The following is an 18,638-nucleotide window of genomic DNA, read 5'->3' as shown; positions in this document are numbered from 1 at the left end:
TTCCACAGGACACACGACAGCACACTCCCAGATTCTTCCTGTTGCCGCTCACGTGGAGGACCCAGGCGTCAACCGAGCTCCCTTTTGTGAGTCAGCACAGAACATATGCACACACAAATCTAAACGCAGTGCTCACCTCAAAAAGTTTGTGGAGAAGGAAAACAACTTTCATAATCTTTTAAAAGCATGGAAGACAGTCAAGAGGAGGAAGAGTTTTACCAGTCTTTACCACGGAAAACAACAGTCAAGGGTGAGAGACCCAATTAGCCCCTTGAAAATCCCTTGTGGGTTCAGAGACCAACACAGGTGACAGAAAATAAGGTCAATTAGCTCCAGGCAGGAAGGCGAGGACTCACCAAAGGGACTGGTAATCTGGGAGGAGGAGACACTACAGCAGACATCATGGCATTACAGTAGAAGAGCAGCAGAAACAAGAACATGCTATTAGGGTGCTGTGGTGATGGTCACTCTGAATGTAAGTGACAAAGATACGAAAGTAACACGTGGGGGGAAATCCATTGGGAGTTAAGTTATATCACAGCATGCCCTGCACCTACAGTCTAGCTTATAACTCTTCACTGGAAGACATTTATGAGAAATTATAAGGAAAATAATACATCATGTATACATTTATCTGAATCATTAAAAAGGAAAGAAAAAGAAAACGAGACTACACTGGAGGAGGAAATGAACAGAGTGCTAATGCATCACATCAGCCTTGAAGGATAAACAGAATGAACATATGCCAAAATCAGGACTCAGAGATCAAGGAAAAACCTAAGAACTAAGAGGAACGTCAGCGTGCCGGCCTAACAATGATGGTGATACCAAAGTCACACTTGATTTTCATATATTAGAAAAGCATTATTAAACTGGAACACAAATACATTAAATGTCATCTGTTTCCTCTTCTTTTTAATCTGTTAATTTAAGTAGGTAAACTCTGTGTAAGTACTGACCATATGGAAAGATCAAAGAAGAAATCCTACAAATGTAAACTTAGCTCAGAGAGGACAGATGGACAAAGAGGAAAAAGGAACGTTATCTATGTTGTTACTTTATTGTTTTATTGGCCTTTTCCCTCTAAAAAGTTTTCGAAAAACTGTAATAGATTCAACAATACAGCCAGTCCTCTGTATCTGTGGTTTCTACATCTGCAGATTCAACTGTGAATCAAAAGTATTTAGAAAAAAATTTTCAGAAAGTTCCAAAAACTTAAACTTTGCTGCAAACCTGGCAACTATTTGCAAAGCATTTATATTATGTTTTGTATCATAAGTAACCAGCTAATTGAAAGTGTATGGGAAGATGTGCATAGGGTCTACATAGATACTAAGCCTTTATATGTAAGAGACTTGAGCATCCCAGGATTTTGGTGTCAGTGGGGCTCCTGGAACAAAACTGAGGAATGACTGCATTCTCTTTCTACAGTGTCTACTGCTCTCAAAACTTGGCATCAGGTGATTGTACTAAATACACATCTCAGCTGGCCACAAATATGGGCATTTGTGCTCAATCCAGTTTCCTACCCAACAAAAGAAAACTCAATAAAGAACAGGTACTGTTTAGATCACAGAATAAAACTTAATAACAGCATTACTATCACAGCAGTGGCAGGTTCCATTTCTTGTTAATCCCCAAGTCACTTTTCAAAAGCACAATCTAAAGTGTTTTCCAAGACTCTTAAGAACCTGTCATTTGAGTAAGAACCAAAGAGGTAAAAGGCTTATTAGTTCAACAGATGTCTAGTTAGTCCTTCTCATAAATACTTATTTTTGCCTTTGATCCAGAGTTTGGGAAAATTCAACCATCACCCCTAATAAGCTTTCCAAGCACATGTTACTGCATGGGGTGTTTCAAACAAAGAGGCAAAAATAAAACTCATATAAGCTCAGAAACCCCAGCACATAAAAATAACAAAACAGGAATTAAGGGGGGAAAAAAAAAGCTAAAAACATGTAACTTGCTCATCTGAGTCACTAAAGATGCCAACTAGTATATCTATGTTCTTAAACATATACTCACTCATTATCATTTACTAAAGATATTGATGAAGATATTTATGTACTAAATGGTGAAACTACAAAAATATGCCTGAGAATGGTAGACAACAATTTTGAGATCATGGTGACCCCTTAGGAGGGAGAAGAAAAGGTTAGAGCATTAACTGTATCAGTAACTTTTTTATTTAAAAAAATACAATATGAAGCACACAAAAAGAAAATATTCAAGTCTCTAAAGGAGTTTCCCCCTCTCCTTTAAAGTTTATTACTTCAGAGCTTTTGGTCTTGTTTAGTCCAGTCTTCTTATGATCTTACACAAAATGTGAGGCCTAAGCTCAAAGCTAGGCCCACATTTTCTTTTTAATTTTTTCTTTAATTCTTTTAAATTTAGGTATAATTGACATATACAATGATATTAGTTTCAGGTATATAATGTAACAATTTGATATTTGTATATATTGCTAAATGATCACCGCAATAAGTCTAGGTAACATCCGCCACCTCACACAGTTATAATCGTGTGTCTGTGTGTGTGATGAGACCTTTTACAATCTACTCTCTAAGCAATTTTCAAATACACAATACAGTACTATTAACTATAGTCACCATGCTGTACATTCCATCCTCAGGACTTCTCAGACCCACATTTTCTGACTTCCCATCCTTGAGGGTTTGGCCACAGCTCACAGTGACACTCAGAAAGGATGAGCAGGAGTGCAGTAGGGTTTATGAAAGCAGTGTAGCAGGGGTTTAAGGGCAGGGGCGGGAAGTCAGACAGCCCTGCCTCACACCCCTGCTCCACCACTCCCTTGCTGAGACTTGGGCAAATCAACTAACGTCTCAGCACTTCAGTCTCCTAAGAAATAGAACCAATGAATGGAATTATTGTGAGGATTACATAGGCTGATACACTTAGAATGGTATATAGCCCTTAACAATTACAAATACCGAATGAACAAACAAATGAAATGCCATTCAGGCAGGATTCAGAATCTAAATTGAAAACAGCAAGAATTTGGGTCTGGTTTAGCTTGAAATTTTCTCACATAAAACACTTTATTGGTTTAACTTGAAAATAAAAAGAGATTTCAGAATATCTAGTACATATAAAGAAACTAATGGTCACCTATAATCCAAAACTAATTACCACTATCATTTAAGCAAACATATGTCAAGTAAATTTGTGAAGAAAGTTAACATAACAAGAAAAACCTAACAGATTCTTTCCTAATTCAATAAAGTTAAAAGTATATGTTAAAAACAATATCAATAATAGTCACTACAGATATATGCATATATCATTATGCATATACACACGTGTATTTTTAGAACATCTTATTTATTTTTTAATTAGTGAGAAATTGCTTTATAATTTTGTGTTGGTTTCTACCGTACCTCATAGTTTTGATTTGCATTTCTCTAATAGTGAGCAATGTTGAGCATCTTTTCAAGTGTTTATTGGCTATCTGTCACTTGTGTGTATGTTTTTAAAGCATATAAAATTACTTTGAATAGAGGTTGACAAATCAAGGTTCATGGAACTAAGAATAGTTTTTATGTTTTTAAAGAGTTGTTAAAAAAAGAAAAAACAAAAAACAGAAGAGAGCCACAGAGATCCACAAAGCCTAAAACACTTACTATGTTTACTATGGAAAATGTTTATTGAGCCCTGATTGAGAAAACAGATATGGAACACTCTTGGGGAGCACACAGTTGGAAGTTTCACTTTTTATATAACACACTTAAAGAATTATTTTTCACTTTCCGTTTTACAAAAAAAGGTTGTCATTTTTTAAGTGACTTTTTTTTAACTGGAGGATAACTACTTTACAATGCTGTGTTAGTTCCTGCTGTACAACAATGTGAATCAGCCGTAAATATATATATATCCCCTCCCTCGTGAGCCTCCCTCCCACTGCCCTCGTCCCACCCCTCTAGGACATCACAGAGCACCCAGCTGAGCTCCTTGTGCTAAACAGCAGCTTCCCACTAGCTGTCTATTTTACATACGGCAGTGTAGATACGTTAATGCTACTCTCTGTTCCACCTGCTCCTTCCTACCCTGTGCCCACATGTCTGTTCTCTACATCTGCAGCTCTATTCCTGCTCTGCAAATAGATGCATCAGTACCATTAAAAAAATTTTTTTAATTAAAAAAAAAAATCTATTTTTTCAAAGAAAGACACTTTTAAAAGTTTTACTTTTTAAGAGAAACCAAGGGCATGTGAGAATCAAGGACCCTGAGTTAAGTCTCTGTTGGGTGAGAAGTCTCTCCAATATCAAATAAAGGAAATGCAGAAGACTCTGGGGCCCGCGTCTCGTGGCTGCTGCCCTGTTCCCACTGCTACCAATGCTAAAGCACCTCCTATATCCAAATGCCTTTCAATCCTAAACTTCAGTACTAATGTTCATGTCTGGGGGTGTGGGGGTGGGAAGGAAAGCACACAAAAGGCAACTTTGATATCCATGCTTCTAAGTTAACAATGTGAAAATCACATGGTTAGAGCCACTGCATTCTACTTACATAGGATGTTTTGGATTCAGCATCCCAACAGTCACAGGCATAATGGGCCATCTCATTCTCCATGTGCTGTCGGAAGCGGAGCTTCTCTGGAGAGACTCCAACCTTCACGAGGTAGAGGTAGATGCGGCCAATGAAATAGCCCAACACTGAGTTGTTAATCACACCCTAAAATAAATGAATAAACAAACTCATAGGTAAGTAGGCAAGCAACATGCAAACAAGCACAGAAGAGTGAAAAAACCTACAAACATTAAGGCTTTTGAAGGCCAAGATACCATTTTCCATTGAGTTATTTATCATCTACTGAAAAATCTTTGAAACACAAAGCAAGCTAATTTATACAGCTTTCAGAATGATTTGAAATACCCAAAAATGTGATTAAGGCTATTTTCAAAAGTTTAACTGTCAAGCTAACAAGCAGATAATAGTGAATGATGTCATTCAAAATCTTTCCACCATACTCATTGGGTCAGCAAAAATTCAGCCTATTACCTCATACCTTCTAAATCTACAGTACTGAAAATGACATTCACAACAATTACCCTAAGGAATGGCATATATACCTTCTGAATTAACAAAGTCGTAAGACATGCTGAGGGGACTTTAATGTATTCTTATCCACTGAAATTTGCAAACCCCATATAGTATAAATCCCTTTACAACTTTAGTACAGAAGGGTTTTAGAAACTGTCTAGCCCCATCTCCTACCACCTGCAGGGCCCTTCTCTGCAAAAGGGCTGACAAATTATCACTCAGCCTCCACCTGAATATTTTCAGACAGGAAGCTCATTGTTCCCAGGGCAATTCATTCCATTATTAGGCAGCAACTACTGTTACCAAGTTTTTACTCACTCATTTCTCTAGGCAAATAATCATAGGGAAATTCTATTATATGCAAGCCCTTATCCCAATTGTTATGGGTAATACAGAAGAGTTTAAAATAGAAAGGGCTTGCTTCCTATGAGTCAAAATGTCTCCCCAAAAGAAGTCCATATTGTTAAAAGTCAGATTGATGGGGGACTTCCCTGGTAGTACAGTGGTTAAGAATCTGCCTGCCAATGCAGGGGACACGCGTTCAATCCTTAGGCCGGGAAGACTCCAGCTATCGTGGGGCAACTAAGCTGGTGCGCCACAACTACTGAGTCCGAGCTCTACAGCCTGCAGGCTGCAACTACCGAGCCCTCACACCACAACTACGCAAGCCTAAGACCTACAGCCGTGCTCCACAGCCAGAGAAGCCACCACAATGAGAAGCCCACGCCGCAACCAGAGAAAGTCTGCGTGCAGCAATGAAGACGAGTGTGGCCAAAAAAAAACCAAAAACTGATGCGGTACAATTCAAACCAACAAATTTTTTCCACATGCCCTGCTAAATTTTTTTTCATGTTAGTCCCAATGGCCCACACATTGGCATGTTCAGGTAATTCCCTCCCACTATAATAATACTGTGTAATAAATACTGTAAAAAAAAAAACAAAAAAAAACCCCACATACTGTATCAAATAAAGTGACTGTCAAAATATTTTATCATCCAGTACACAGAATCTGCTGAGTGCTGAACTCCAGGAAGAAGTATGCTCTAAATTAAGTTACCTATGGAATCTTACCTGTTCAACAGCATCTCCCAGGCGCATTTTCCGAGCAGACTGTCCGCTGACCTGGGCTTTCGCTGAATACAAATAAAGGTAGAGGTCTGCCACATTCTGGAACTTGGGATGGTCTTTCTCACTGGGATCTACAAAATGCTCAATTTCTGCCATTGTGAATTCTCTGAAAGCAAAAATATAAAGGATAAAAGTGGCACACTCAAAAAAAATAAACAAAGCCTTTATTTTAAACTTCATTTAACACTAACACAGAATGATACGGAAAATAGTTGTTAAGGAACAGATTGATACAGTTTTTTTTTAAATTAGGAAAACCCAGGAACTTCCCTGGTGATCCAGTGGTTAAGACTTTGCTTTTCAATGCAGGGATGTGGGTTCACTCCCTGGTTGGGAGTGATCTTGATCTTGATCCCACATGCCTCCTGGCCGAAAAACCAGAACATAAAACAGAAACAATAATGTAACAAATTCAATAAAGGCTTTAAAAATAGTCCACATCAAAAAACAATTTTTAAAAAATAAAATTAAGAGAATCTGAGCAAATGTCAGACACACACACAAAATGAGATACTGCATAGTGCCTTCCAAATAAAATGATTTTCTTTAAAGCATTGGCAAGTCTTTACTAATGTACACTAAATGAAGTGCCTGATACTTACTTTTCAAAGAATGGGAATTAAAAGTGAATTTAGCTTTTATAATAGTCTGATTTCTTCCTTTTTATTGCTCTGAACAAGTAAATGACTGATAATGGCACCATACAGCTGGTGTCTTTAGAGTAACAGCTTCCTAAATGATGTGTTATTCAAGGCAGAGGACACAGCATGAATTGAACAAGCTAACATCAAGCAAACTGCATAATGATGAGATAAATATGCACATAGTAATGGTTTCCCAAAAAGATTTCCCTGAATGGCAATTTAGTAGCTATTGGGGGGGAATGTTTTAAGTTAATTTTATGAGTCAAAATCAAACCCCTCTTCTTTAAAACACACACACACAATTTACTAGGGCACTTCCATGATTATCTCAGATGTTTTAGAAGTAATGAAAAATTGCTTAAATGGGTCCTAAAAATACATGAAATGCATTGCAAAAGAGCTTTGATTTCTTTTTTACTTTTACTTTTTAATGTCATCTCTTATTCAGTCCAGCAGCACCTATACCTTAATTGCCTTTCAAAAGCTATCAAACATCTTCTGCAAGCACAGAAATGAGAGACAGACAGAGAAGCTTGATGTCTGTCCTCACAAAGCTTCCAACCAGGACAGCAGCAAGAGAACACTTAAAATGAAGGGCAGATCAATATAAGGACCCTGCCCAGAATCCCCAAATAATCAGCTGCCAAAGTCTTTCCATCTGTTCTGTCAATTAATCCAAGCTCACAGACAGGAGATGGAAATCAACACAAACACTGACTGTATCAGCTGTCTCTTGTCTTTGAGTTCAGAGACTCTACCTGGAACTGTGGAGACAAAATAGTCATCAGACTAGAAGACAGAGCCAGACAATCAAAATGAAATTTAATTAAAAAAAATTTCATATGAACAAATGATACTCCCCACCTAAACCAAAGGGATCACAGCTATACAAAGACTTAACCACCTGCCAACTCTAGGTCAAGAAGAAGCTGTAACATTAAACAAGCTGTAGCCCTGCTGCTGCCGCCGCCGCCAAGTCGCTTCAGTCATGTCAGACTCTGTGCAACCCCACAGATGGCAGTCCACCAGGCTCCCCCGTCCCTGGAATTCTCCAGGCAAGAACACTGGAGTGGGTTGCCATTTCCTTCTCCAATGCATGAAAGTGAAAAGTGAAAGGGAAGTCGCTCAATCGTGTCTGACTCTTAGCGACCCCATGGACTGCAGCCTACCGGCTCCTCCATCCATGGGATTTTCCAGGCAAGAGTACTGGAGTGGGGTGCCATTGCCTTCTCTGGGTCCTAGTCCTACCATGGAATAAAAACCATGGAGATACTGACTTGTGAAGGATGAATGGATTTCCACCCAGGATCCTGCAGATGCACATGACAAAATCAACCAAAATCCAGAAAACTAGGGAATAAAATGGCAGGAAGCCCCATTGGACTTTCCTCCATTAACTCCTGGGACCATTTGTCTAAACTGCTTTCCCTGTTTATCACTTTCTATTCCATAGGCTCCAAGTTTTGCCTTACTTCATGGTCCTTTATAATCATCCAACGGTTACTCTCTTTGATGTAAATCCTCTCCAAAACACTGGCTTTAGACAAGCTCAGTCTCAGACAGCTTACTCAGTAATCTGAAAGCATGCTTGCAGACACTTCCTTTTCCAAAAGCAAAAGGAAAAAAGACATGAAGAAACCCAGAGACTGAGAAATAAGACAAATTCAAGTCTGACAAGTTTTTCAATGTTACAATACCAGTTAAAATTTAGGACTACTTTTCATTTTGCAGCAAGGCTCAGCGGGTCCTCCCCATTCTACTTAAGTTGTACAAGCTCCTTCCTCATGAACTCTCCCTTTTCTAGACCATTCAGCTGAAGGGACTACAGGCCTGAAGATAAAGTCTGGTGAGAACATAGGAGCATCTCCTCAGAGGGTGTCACCAGGACTCACAAGATTAGGCAGGGGCTTTGCACGCTCTGATAATTATAGGCGGGATATGCTATGCTTGATGCTTGTAATTACAGCAAGTAAGAACTGTAGTTCAGTTGGTAAAGAATCCGCCTGCAATGCAGGAGATCCCAGTTCGATTCCTGGGTTAGGAAGATCCCTTAGAGGAGGGCATGGCAACCCACTCCAGTATTCTTGCCTGGAGTATCCCCATGGACAGAGGAGCCTGGCGGGCTACACTCCATGGGGTCACAAAGAGTCGGGCACGACTGAGAGACTAAGCACAGCATGACAAGAAAAGAACAGCTGCTGGGGCTGTGGAAAATACTGTGGAGTCTAAGAAAGTGAAATTTACCAACATAGCCCATTTTTATATGAAATTTATTACCTTAAAATATCAGGAAGAAAATGTATAGAAATTGCAAAAAACCTAAGTCATAAATAGCTAACTCATAATGAGAAAAACATAACTCAGCAGTGCCAAGATGTCTTCCTGCACATTCTTGGATACACTGACAAAGGGAGGTTATTGGAATAGAGACAAGAGACTGTCTAAACTAGAGAAGACAGAAGCAAGCTTGCTAGCTGGACTTTCTGTCATAAAGGTGCCCCAAATTTGTGGAGGAATACCAACTGGCTACTGAAACACCCTCAGCCCAACACCAGTAACACTGTCTGTCCTGGATGCCTGGGATGGCCCTCCTGCCATAACCCTCACCTCCTTCTTCCTCACCCTACTCTCATCTCCACCACCACTTCCAGGAAATGCCTGCGTCGACAATCAAGATCTTACCATCCTCAAAACAGAACATGAACAAGGGGAAAAGATCATTTTGCAGCAGATGTGAAACGTCAGCTATTCACCCTTTCCGTTCAAACCACACAGTCGCTCAAAGCTGCCCATCATCCCAGAGACTACAACTGAAGGTAACAAACATAAAACAAACTTTTTTGGAGGATAAAAAGAAAGATATAATCATGTAAGAAAGGACTTTCCTGGTGGTACAGTGGATAAAAATCTGCCTGCCAATGCAGGGGACACGGGTTTGATCCCTGGTCCAGGAAGATTCCAAGTGGCGGGGAACAACTAAGCCTGGGCGCTACAACTCCTGAGCATGCACCCTAGAGCCGGTGCTCTGCCACAGGAGAAGCCGCCCCAGTGAGAAGTCTGTGTACCGCAACAAAGAGCAGCCCCTGCTTGCCGCAACTCGAGAAAGCCCGTGAGCAGCAACGAAGACCCAGTGCAACCAAAATAAATTAAACAATGATGTAAGAAAGAAGAAAGCTGTTTCAAATCAGCAAGCCTTTGTTTCCACTTCAATGCAAAAGTCACTCACTAATTTCACCAGCAGAACACCATGGGTGGTACCTGACTCTGATCAGTCCAGATCGAGGGGAGATCTCATTTCTGAAAGAATTTCCAATCTGGGCAGCAGCAAAAGGCAACTTTCCTTGGTTGAATTCCAAAAGCCGTTTGAAATTCAGGAAAATCCCCTGTGCAGTTTCTGGTCTCAAATATCTATAAATTTAAACAAATCAGTCTGTTACAAAGGAAGAAATCATGTTTCCCAATAAATCTGAAATTCTAGATACAATTCCTAAAAGTCCTAAATATACTATTCACACAAAGCTGTATGGGCCCTAAAAATGTTTTAGAAATAGATATTTTCTATTCTCACACAGGTAACAGAGAAGGTATCAGGTGATTGGTATGGAAACACCACTGTTAGAAATGTCATTTTATTCCATCACTCCAGTGAATCAAAGATGACTTCTCTCATGATGTCTCTAAAACTTCGGATATTCTTCGGATATTCTCCTGATTCTCACTTACTTTGGAGGCAGATGACAATTTTAGATCCTTTTAAAAATGAAGTTAAGCATCCCTCTGCTGTTAACCCACATCGAAGCATAACCGTGGAACTATTAATAAAAAAAAGCCAGTACAGGCTGACAATTAACATCAGAACTCACTCAACAAAACCATTACACCACGGCAGGCAATTTTCAAGGCTTTTCATATCATTTTCTTCTTTGTACCCAGAGACACAAAGAAACAGGGAAATCCAGAATGATCAAATCTTTGTAGTAGTTTGTACTTTCAGCCCAAGGCTGCTTCTGATTTTCTCCACATTTTAAAAAGACACAGTCACTCAAATATATCATTATAGCCATTGCTTTCTTTTCAATTTCACAGAAAATATTCTGTGCAAAATATCACATAAGAGAGCAGTCTCAAGAACCTACTTCAAAAGAAACGTTTTATAGAAAAAAATTTTAAAACAAAAAATAAAATTTTACCTTCTTCTCATTCTAATATACCAATTCTTTTTATTTTTTGGTTTTTATCCAAATATAAGCATAGTTACAGTTACTCTGCATATTTATTAAGTAGAATGTACTAAATTATGAATTCTTTCTTTTATGCTTTTCCATTTTATAAAAAGCAGTAAAATTTTCTTAACAGTTGTATTCTACTAAAATAAACTACTATAATTTATTAAGCAGTCCTCAAATTACTGGATGAAAAGGTCATTTTTACTTTCAATTTATATACTCTTTTTTTTTTTGGGGCAAAGTAGTCACATTTATTTTCACATTCATAATAAAATCCCACTATGTTATTGCTTAAAGACACAGAGCAAGAATTAGATGTTACAAACCTCTTTCAGAGCACAGGTTATCTTGAATTATCTTTTAAAATCCTCTTTTAAAGCAAGAATAGTTAAGGACATATTAAAACTAGCTGTTTTTTATTTTTTCACCAAGAACTTTACTGAACAACATTTTTGCTGTTTTGTTCCACTATCTTCTATCATTAATTAATACACTCTTGATAAGTATACCTTCCTTTCCTTTTGAATTCTTTCCTTAGATAAATTCACAGCAGTGGGAAAGCAGGTCCGAGGTCATGGCCCATTTTATGACTCTATATTAACAAAATGAAAGGCTCATCCTTTGCCTCTTTCCACAAAATATCCTGAATCAGCCCACTGTCTTACTCCAATAATACACTGTCACAGTTCATTTTTGTTATTCTTTACTCTCTACTCCAGGAAACATGACCTAGCTTTATCTAGCAAAACCTATCCTGTCTTACCCTAAAATGAGACCATGAGAAAAATATCTGAGGCTACGAAATGGAATACTTTGACTAAGTTTGCTAACAATGAACAAAGACTCTGGACATATAAATTCTGGATCATACTGCAAACTGTTACAGGTTTTCTACTCTTATCTGCAAAAACCACCTTTTAATGAATCAACATGCTAAACGTAGCCTGTCCAATAGGGTAGGCCACTAGCCACACGTCTAGTGATTAAGACTCTGTTCCACCACAGGGGCCACAGGTTCCACTGCTGGTTGGGGAACTAAGATCCCACATGCCATGTGGCATGGCCAAAAAATAAATAAATAAGTTTAGAAGTTCAGTTCCCCAGAAGCACTAGCCCCATTTCAAATGCTCATCGGCCACATGGTAGTGGTTAGTCGCTACCATATTGGACAGGAACAGCTTACAGACTATCTCCACCACTGCAGAAAGTCCCACCGGGCAGTGTGACCTACACTGAATGGTTTCTAAAGTCTCCCTCAACAAGTTCAATAGCCTTCAAAATCAATCTTCAACACTCTCTCCTGCCCTATGCAGTAATAACTATAAGAAGTGATGATTACAGACTTCTGTATTTATGCCCTCCCCCAAATGACAATATATACTACAAAAAAAAAAAAAATTATACTTAGGAAGAATTAGAGGAAATAAAATTTTAAAATATATCATTATTTCTCCTTAATATATTTGTCTGTACTTCCTACTCATTTTTCAAACATTTTCCTTCATGGTTGATATTAATATTTACCTTTTATTACAAGTAGTTATAATAATATTACATAAACAATAAATGATACATACCCAGGCATGTTTCCTCCAGGTCCAATGAAGGTCTTAAACATTAAGTTAAAAGGCACTGGAGGGGAAAGATCATTTCCAGTAGTGGGAGATTTTACATTATAGTTTACAAAAAGATCTGCAAGTTCTTGCTGTCCATAGTTATCAAGCTAAAGAATACATCAAGAAAATGATTAGTGTAAGAGACTGAGAAAAAATAAGGCATAACAATAAAATATTATATTAAAACCCCACCCACCATTAAAATTCACCCAAAATAAAAATATCAGATTAACCTAATCTTCAAGATATCTATATTAAAACCATACCCAACTTACATAGCTTACATTCACCAACAGAGAAATAGAGTGTCTTTGTAGGACTGACCTAAAAACGTGTACCATTTCACAATGAAAGATAAGGCAAAATATCTCTTTTCAATTATAATAGTTATTGGTTGGCAAGAATCATGCAAATAACTTTACACAATGAATTTTACTACTCTGTATACTTAAGAGTCAGGTGCACTTCCCTGTCTATTAATTAAATATCCATGTAACTCCTCTCCCATTAGACATTATGCTGCTAAGCTGCTAAGTCACTTCAGTCGTGTCTGACTCTGTGCAACCCCATAGACGGCAGCCCACCAGGCTCCCCTGTCCCTGGGATTCTCCAGGCAAGAACACTGGAGTGGGTTGCCATTTCCTTCTCCAATGCATGAAAGTGAAAAGTGAAAGTGAAGTCGCTCAGTCGTGTCCGACCCTCAGCGACCCCACGGACTGCAGCCTTCCAGGCTCCTCCATCCATGGGATTTTCCAGGCAAGAGTACTGGAGTGGGGTGTCACTGCCTTCTCCGTTAGACATTATGGGAGAAGCTTGAAGGCAGAAGCTGTGTCTTATTCACTTCTGCATTTCCCAGTGCACTGCACATCCTATACATTGATGATCAATGCCAAACCCTCTAAAATGATATACGATCTCCAATTCAAAAACCTCGAATGACTATGACAAACCATCTAATAGTAAAGAATATTTAAAACTTAAAAAACATCTAATAAAAATAATTAGATAAATCAACTAATGATTTATGGCCACTCAGGATCAGAAAATACTGGGTAAATTGCCCAACTCCACCATGGATAGGTTGTGTGATTCAGGATCAAGTTCCTCCCTAACCTCTCTGAGCCTGTTTGCTTATCTGTAAAATGGGGAGAACAGACTTTACCTCGTTTCTTAGCCACAAAGAGTGAATCAATACCTTTTAGATAAACTATTAATATCATGCTTCATAAAGCTGAGAAGGAATCACAAGCATTAACAGATGCAGAAAATGCTATTATATGCTGAAGCAACAGATGGGCCTCTGCCCAGGAAATCCTTTGGGGCCATTTCAGTATCAGGCCACTTCCATGGGTTTCTAACACTTCACTCCTTGAACAACAAATGTAACTTACAGCCAGCCCTGTCTATCCACAGTTATTCTGTATCTGCAGATTCAACCACCTAAAAACTGTGTAGTACTGTAGAATTTACTACTGGAACACATCACAGTGTACATGGACTTGCAAAGTTCAAACCATGCTGTTCAAGGGTCGACTGTGTGTGTGTATATGAGATATCACACACATATATGATATGGCAATCAAAATCAAAATCCAAACTGTTTTTCTGGAACATGTACCTGATGAAACAGAAAGTCAGTGCTCAAACTATAAATTCTGACTTAACAAAACAACTACTTCCTGTTTCAGACAATTTATTTGGAAATGAACGAAGCTGTTAAGATCAAAGACACATACACACAAAATCCCTAATAAATCTAAAATCCTGAATGCAAAAGAGAATAATTTAGGTGTAATCTGAGGTGCTTTTCATGTCTTCTTTCTAGTAAGGGTCATGTCTTTGGAAAAGGAAGGAAATGAGAAATGAGGGTGTGGCCGTAACAGTATCAAAGTACAAGAATTCATTTTCTAAGCCATAAGCAACAATGTGGAAGAAATGAGTTTCAAAAAAGGAATAAAAATACTTCATATGGCCCAAAATAAATTGGCAGATGAATCAATAGCCAGATTAAGAAGTTTTTCAATTTAAATGATGAAGGAGAAAATTTCTCACCTAATGTTGGGAAAGCCAGATACTGCAGAGGAAAATCAGTAGGTTTAAAAAACTCAAGGCAACAGTGGAGAAGTGTCCAGTAATTTCCATCAGGAAAGCAGTGTTACGGGGTCCTCAGTTTAGTCGCTCAGTCATGTCCGACTCTTTGCAACCCCATGGACTACAGCACACCAGGCTTCCCTGTAAATCACCAACTCCCGGACCTTACTCAAACTTATGTCCATCAAACTGATGGACCTTACTCAAACTGATGCCATCCAGCCATCTCACCTTCTGTCATCCCCTTCTCTTCCCGCCTTCAGTCCTTCCCAGCATCAGGGTCTTTTCTAGTGAGTCAGTTCTTCGCATCAGGTGGCCAAAGTATTGGAGTTTCAGCTTCACCATCAGTCCTTCCAATGAATATTCACGACTGGATTCCAACATTCCAATATTCCAATATTCCAATGAATATTCACGACTACGATTGACTGGTTGGATTTCCTTGCAGTCCAAGGGATTCTGAAGAGTCTACTCCAACATCACAGTTCAAAAGCATCAATTCTTTGGCGCTCAGCTTTCTTTACAGTCCAGCTCTCAAATCCATACATGACTACTGGAAAAACCATAGTTTTGACTAGATGGACCTTTTTTGGCAACGTAATGTCTCTGCCTTTTAATATGCTGCCTAGGTTGCTCATAGCTTTTCTTCCAAGGAACAAGCATCTTTTAATTTCAAGGTTGCAGTCACCATCTTCAGTGATTTTGGAGCCCAAGAAAACAAAGTCTGTCACTGTTTTCATTGTTTCCCCATCTATTTGCCATGAAGTGATTTCACCAGATGCCATGATCATAGTTTTCTGAATGTTAAGCTTTAAGCCAACTTTTTCACTCTCCTCTTTCACTTTCATCAAGAGGCTCTTTAGTTCTTCACTTTCTGCCATAAAGGTGGTGTCATCTGCATGTCTGAGGTTATTGATTATTTCTCTCGGCAATCCTGATTCCAGTTTGTGCTTCATCCACCCCAGCATTTGGCATGATGTACTCTGCATATAAGTTAAATAAGCAGGGTGACAATATACAGCCTTCATTCATGTACTCCTTTTCTGATTTGCAACCAGTCTGTTGTTCCATGTCCAGTTCTAACTGTGCTTCTTGATCTGCATACAGGTTTCTCAGGAGGCAGGTCAGGTGGTCTGGTATTCCCACCCCTTATAATTTTCCAGAGTTTGTTGTGGTCCACACAGTCAAAGGCTTTGGCATAGTCAATAAAGCAGAAGTAGATGTTTTTCTGGAACTCTCTTGCTTTTTTGATGATCCAGCAGACATTGGCAGTTTGATCTCTGGTTCCTCTGCCTTTTCTAAAACCAGCTTGAGTATCTGGAAGTTCATGGTTCACATACTGTTGAGGCCTGGCTTGAAGAATTTTGAGCAGTTTGAACATTCTTTGGCATTGCCTTTCTTTGGGATTGGAATGAAAACTGACCTTTTCCAGTCCTGTGGCCACTGCTGAGTTTTCCAAACTTGCTGGCATACTGAGGGCAGCACTTTCAGAGCATCATCTTTTAGGATATGAAATAGTTCAACTGGAATTCCAACACCTCCACTAGCTTTGTTCGTAGTGATGCTTCCTAAGGCCCACTTGACTTCGCATTCCAGGTTGTCTGGCTCTAGGTGAGTGGTCACGCCACTGTGGTTATCTGGGTCATGAAGATCTTTTTTGTACAGTTCTTCTGTGTATTCTTGCCACCTCTTCTTAATATCTTCTGCTTCTGTTAGGTCCATACCATTTCTGTCCTTTATTGTGCCCATCTTTGCATGATATGTTCCCTTGGTATCTTTGATTTTCTTGAAGAGATCTCTGCTGCTGCTGCTGCTAAGTCACTTCAGTCTTGTCCGACTCTGTGCAACCCTATGGACAGCAGCCCACCAGGCTCCTCTGTTCATGGGATTCTCTAGGCAAGAATACTGGAGTGGGTTGCCATTTTCTTCTCTAGAAGAGATCTGTAGTCTTTCCCATTCTATTATTTTCCTCTATTTCTTTGCACTGATCACTGAGGAAGGTTTTCTTATCTTTCCTTGCTATTCTTTGGAATTCTGCATTCAAATGGGTATATCTTTCCTTTTCTCCTTTGCCTTTTGCTTCTCTTCTTTTCTCAGCTATTTGTCAGGCCTCCTCAGACAACCATTTTGCCTTTTTGCATTTCATTTTCTTGGGTACGGTCTTGATCCCTGTCTCCTGTACTGTCACAAATCTCTGTCCATAGTTCATCAGGCACTCTGTCTATCAGATCTAATCCCTTGAATCTATTTGTCACTTCCACTGTATAATCATAATGGATTTGATTTAGGTCATACCTGAATGGTCTAGTGGTTTTCCCTACTTTCTTCAATTTAAGTTTGAATTTGGCAATAAGGAGTTCATGATCTGAGCCACAGTCAGCTCCCAATCTTGTTTTTGCTGACTGTAAAGAGCTCCTCCATCTTTGGCTGCAAAGAATATATCAATCTGATTTCAGTATTGGCCATCTGGTGACGTCCATGTGTAGTCTTCTCTTACGTTGGAAGAGGGTGTTTGCTATGAACAGTGCGTTCTCTTGGCAAAACTCTGTTAGCCTTTGCTCTGCTTCATTTTGTACTCCAAGGCCAAATTTGCGTATTACTCCAGGTATCTCTTGACTTCCTATTTTTGCATTTCAGTCCCCTATAATGAAAAGGACATCTTTTTGGGGTGCTGGTTCTACACTCAGCCTTACTTATTCATACACAAGGTAAAGAAAATCTTATTTCTTGGATGAAAAAAAAAAAAAAAAAAGCATTGGTTGTTTTTTTTTTCTCATCCAAGGAAATAAATAAAATTTAAGAGATGAGCTGTGGTGGATTTCATGATCAAACATGGTGCTGGAGAAATACTTTGCTTAAAAGGATAAATGAGGTTAGAAATCAGCAACATTCACATACAGGCATGTGATCCTCCTGGGGCAAAGGTGTGCAATATTCATCAATTTTTAATGCAGTTTGTGGCCCCCCAAAAAGGGTAAGAACTACTTCTGATATAGAAGGTATTTCTGCATTTGCTAAAAGTCAGAATAGATGATCTCAACGCCTTCCCTAAAACTTGTCAACTTAAATACAAAACTAAAGGTCTACAGGAAAAGCAGGGGCCTGCTCCATCAGGTTCTAAGAACAGCACATAGTCATGGACAGTCCAATCAGAAGTAGATCAAGTGGCTGATGAGACAGCCTCACACAGATGTCTGCCCCAAATCTGCACACTGAACACTATCCATCCTAGACATTGTCCTGATTTTTGCTATTAAATCCAGAAAACTGGTTCCTGAGGAGAGAAAACTAATTTCATTTCTATTTACACTGACTTGCTAGTTTGGCAGAAATAAAGGGTTAACTATAAAACGCTAACAGAGAAAATAAAAACACAAAAACAGATGATATGAAGGACAGAAGGTAAGCTCTCCTTCTTTACTATTGTGACCAGGTCAGCACAACATGGAATTCAAGTCATCAAATGCTGAAAAGAAAGACAGCACCTACCTGGGTTATCATGATAACGTCTCTCAAGTACTTACCTGGGCCAAGACACTTTCCATCTCTGATTTCTTCTCAGCAGAACACTTCTTATCAGACATCAATTTCTGTAAATGAGCTGCAAGAATAGTGTTGTACATGTCAATTTTAATCAATGAGAAAAAAGGACAATGTACTTTTGAGTTCAACATTGGGCAGGTGAAAAAATGAACCCAAGGATAATGTTCTTAATTTATATGAATCCTATGGCTGATTTTACAGAGACAGTCATGATACTCTCTTGATTCTTTCGGTGACTTAGAATTTCTAATTATCTGTATATGTGTGTGTGTGTGTGTGTGTACATATATATATTTCTTCTTTTTCAATAAGGGACTTGTTCTATAT

The 18,638-nt window shown here is 38.8% G+C and overlaps 1 protein-coding gene across 1 annotated transcript in view; it reads right to left on the bottom strand.

Moving 5' to 3' along the window:
* GARS1 (glycyl-tRNA synthetase 1) overlaps window positions 1-18,638 on the bottom strand; it is a 53,222-nt gene that overhangs the window by 12,956 nt on the left and 21,628 nt on the right. Inside the window, exons 6-10 of the mRNA XM_086398448.1 lie at window positions 18,293-18,369; window positions 12,639-12,784; window positions 10,094-10,243; window positions 6,135-6,297; window positions 4,528-4,692 (exon numbers count right to left, since the gene is read on the bottom strand). Of these exons, the coding sequence (XP_086254574.1) occupies window positions 4,528-4,692; window positions 6,135-6,297; window positions 10,094-10,243; window positions 12,639-12,784; window positions 18,293-18,369 (701 nt within the window). The remainder of the gene's footprint in view (window positions 1-4,527; window positions 4,693-6,134; window positions 6,298-10,093; window positions 10,244-12,638; window positions 12,785-18,292; window positions 18,370-18,638) is intronic.

The sequence above is a fragment of the Bos grunniens genome, chromosome 4, assembly GCF_055505025.1.
Source record: "Bos grunniens cultivar Pamir isolate PY7600 chromosome 4, Bosgru_T2T1.0, whole genome shotgun sequence".
Taxonomy (NCBI): domain Eukaryota; kingdom Metazoa; phylum Chordata; class Mammalia; order Artiodactyla; family Bovidae; genus Bos; species Bos grunniens.
The sequence above is the reverse complement of the archived record's forward strand: the minus strand, read 5'-3'. Positions and strand labels throughout refer to the sequence as shown.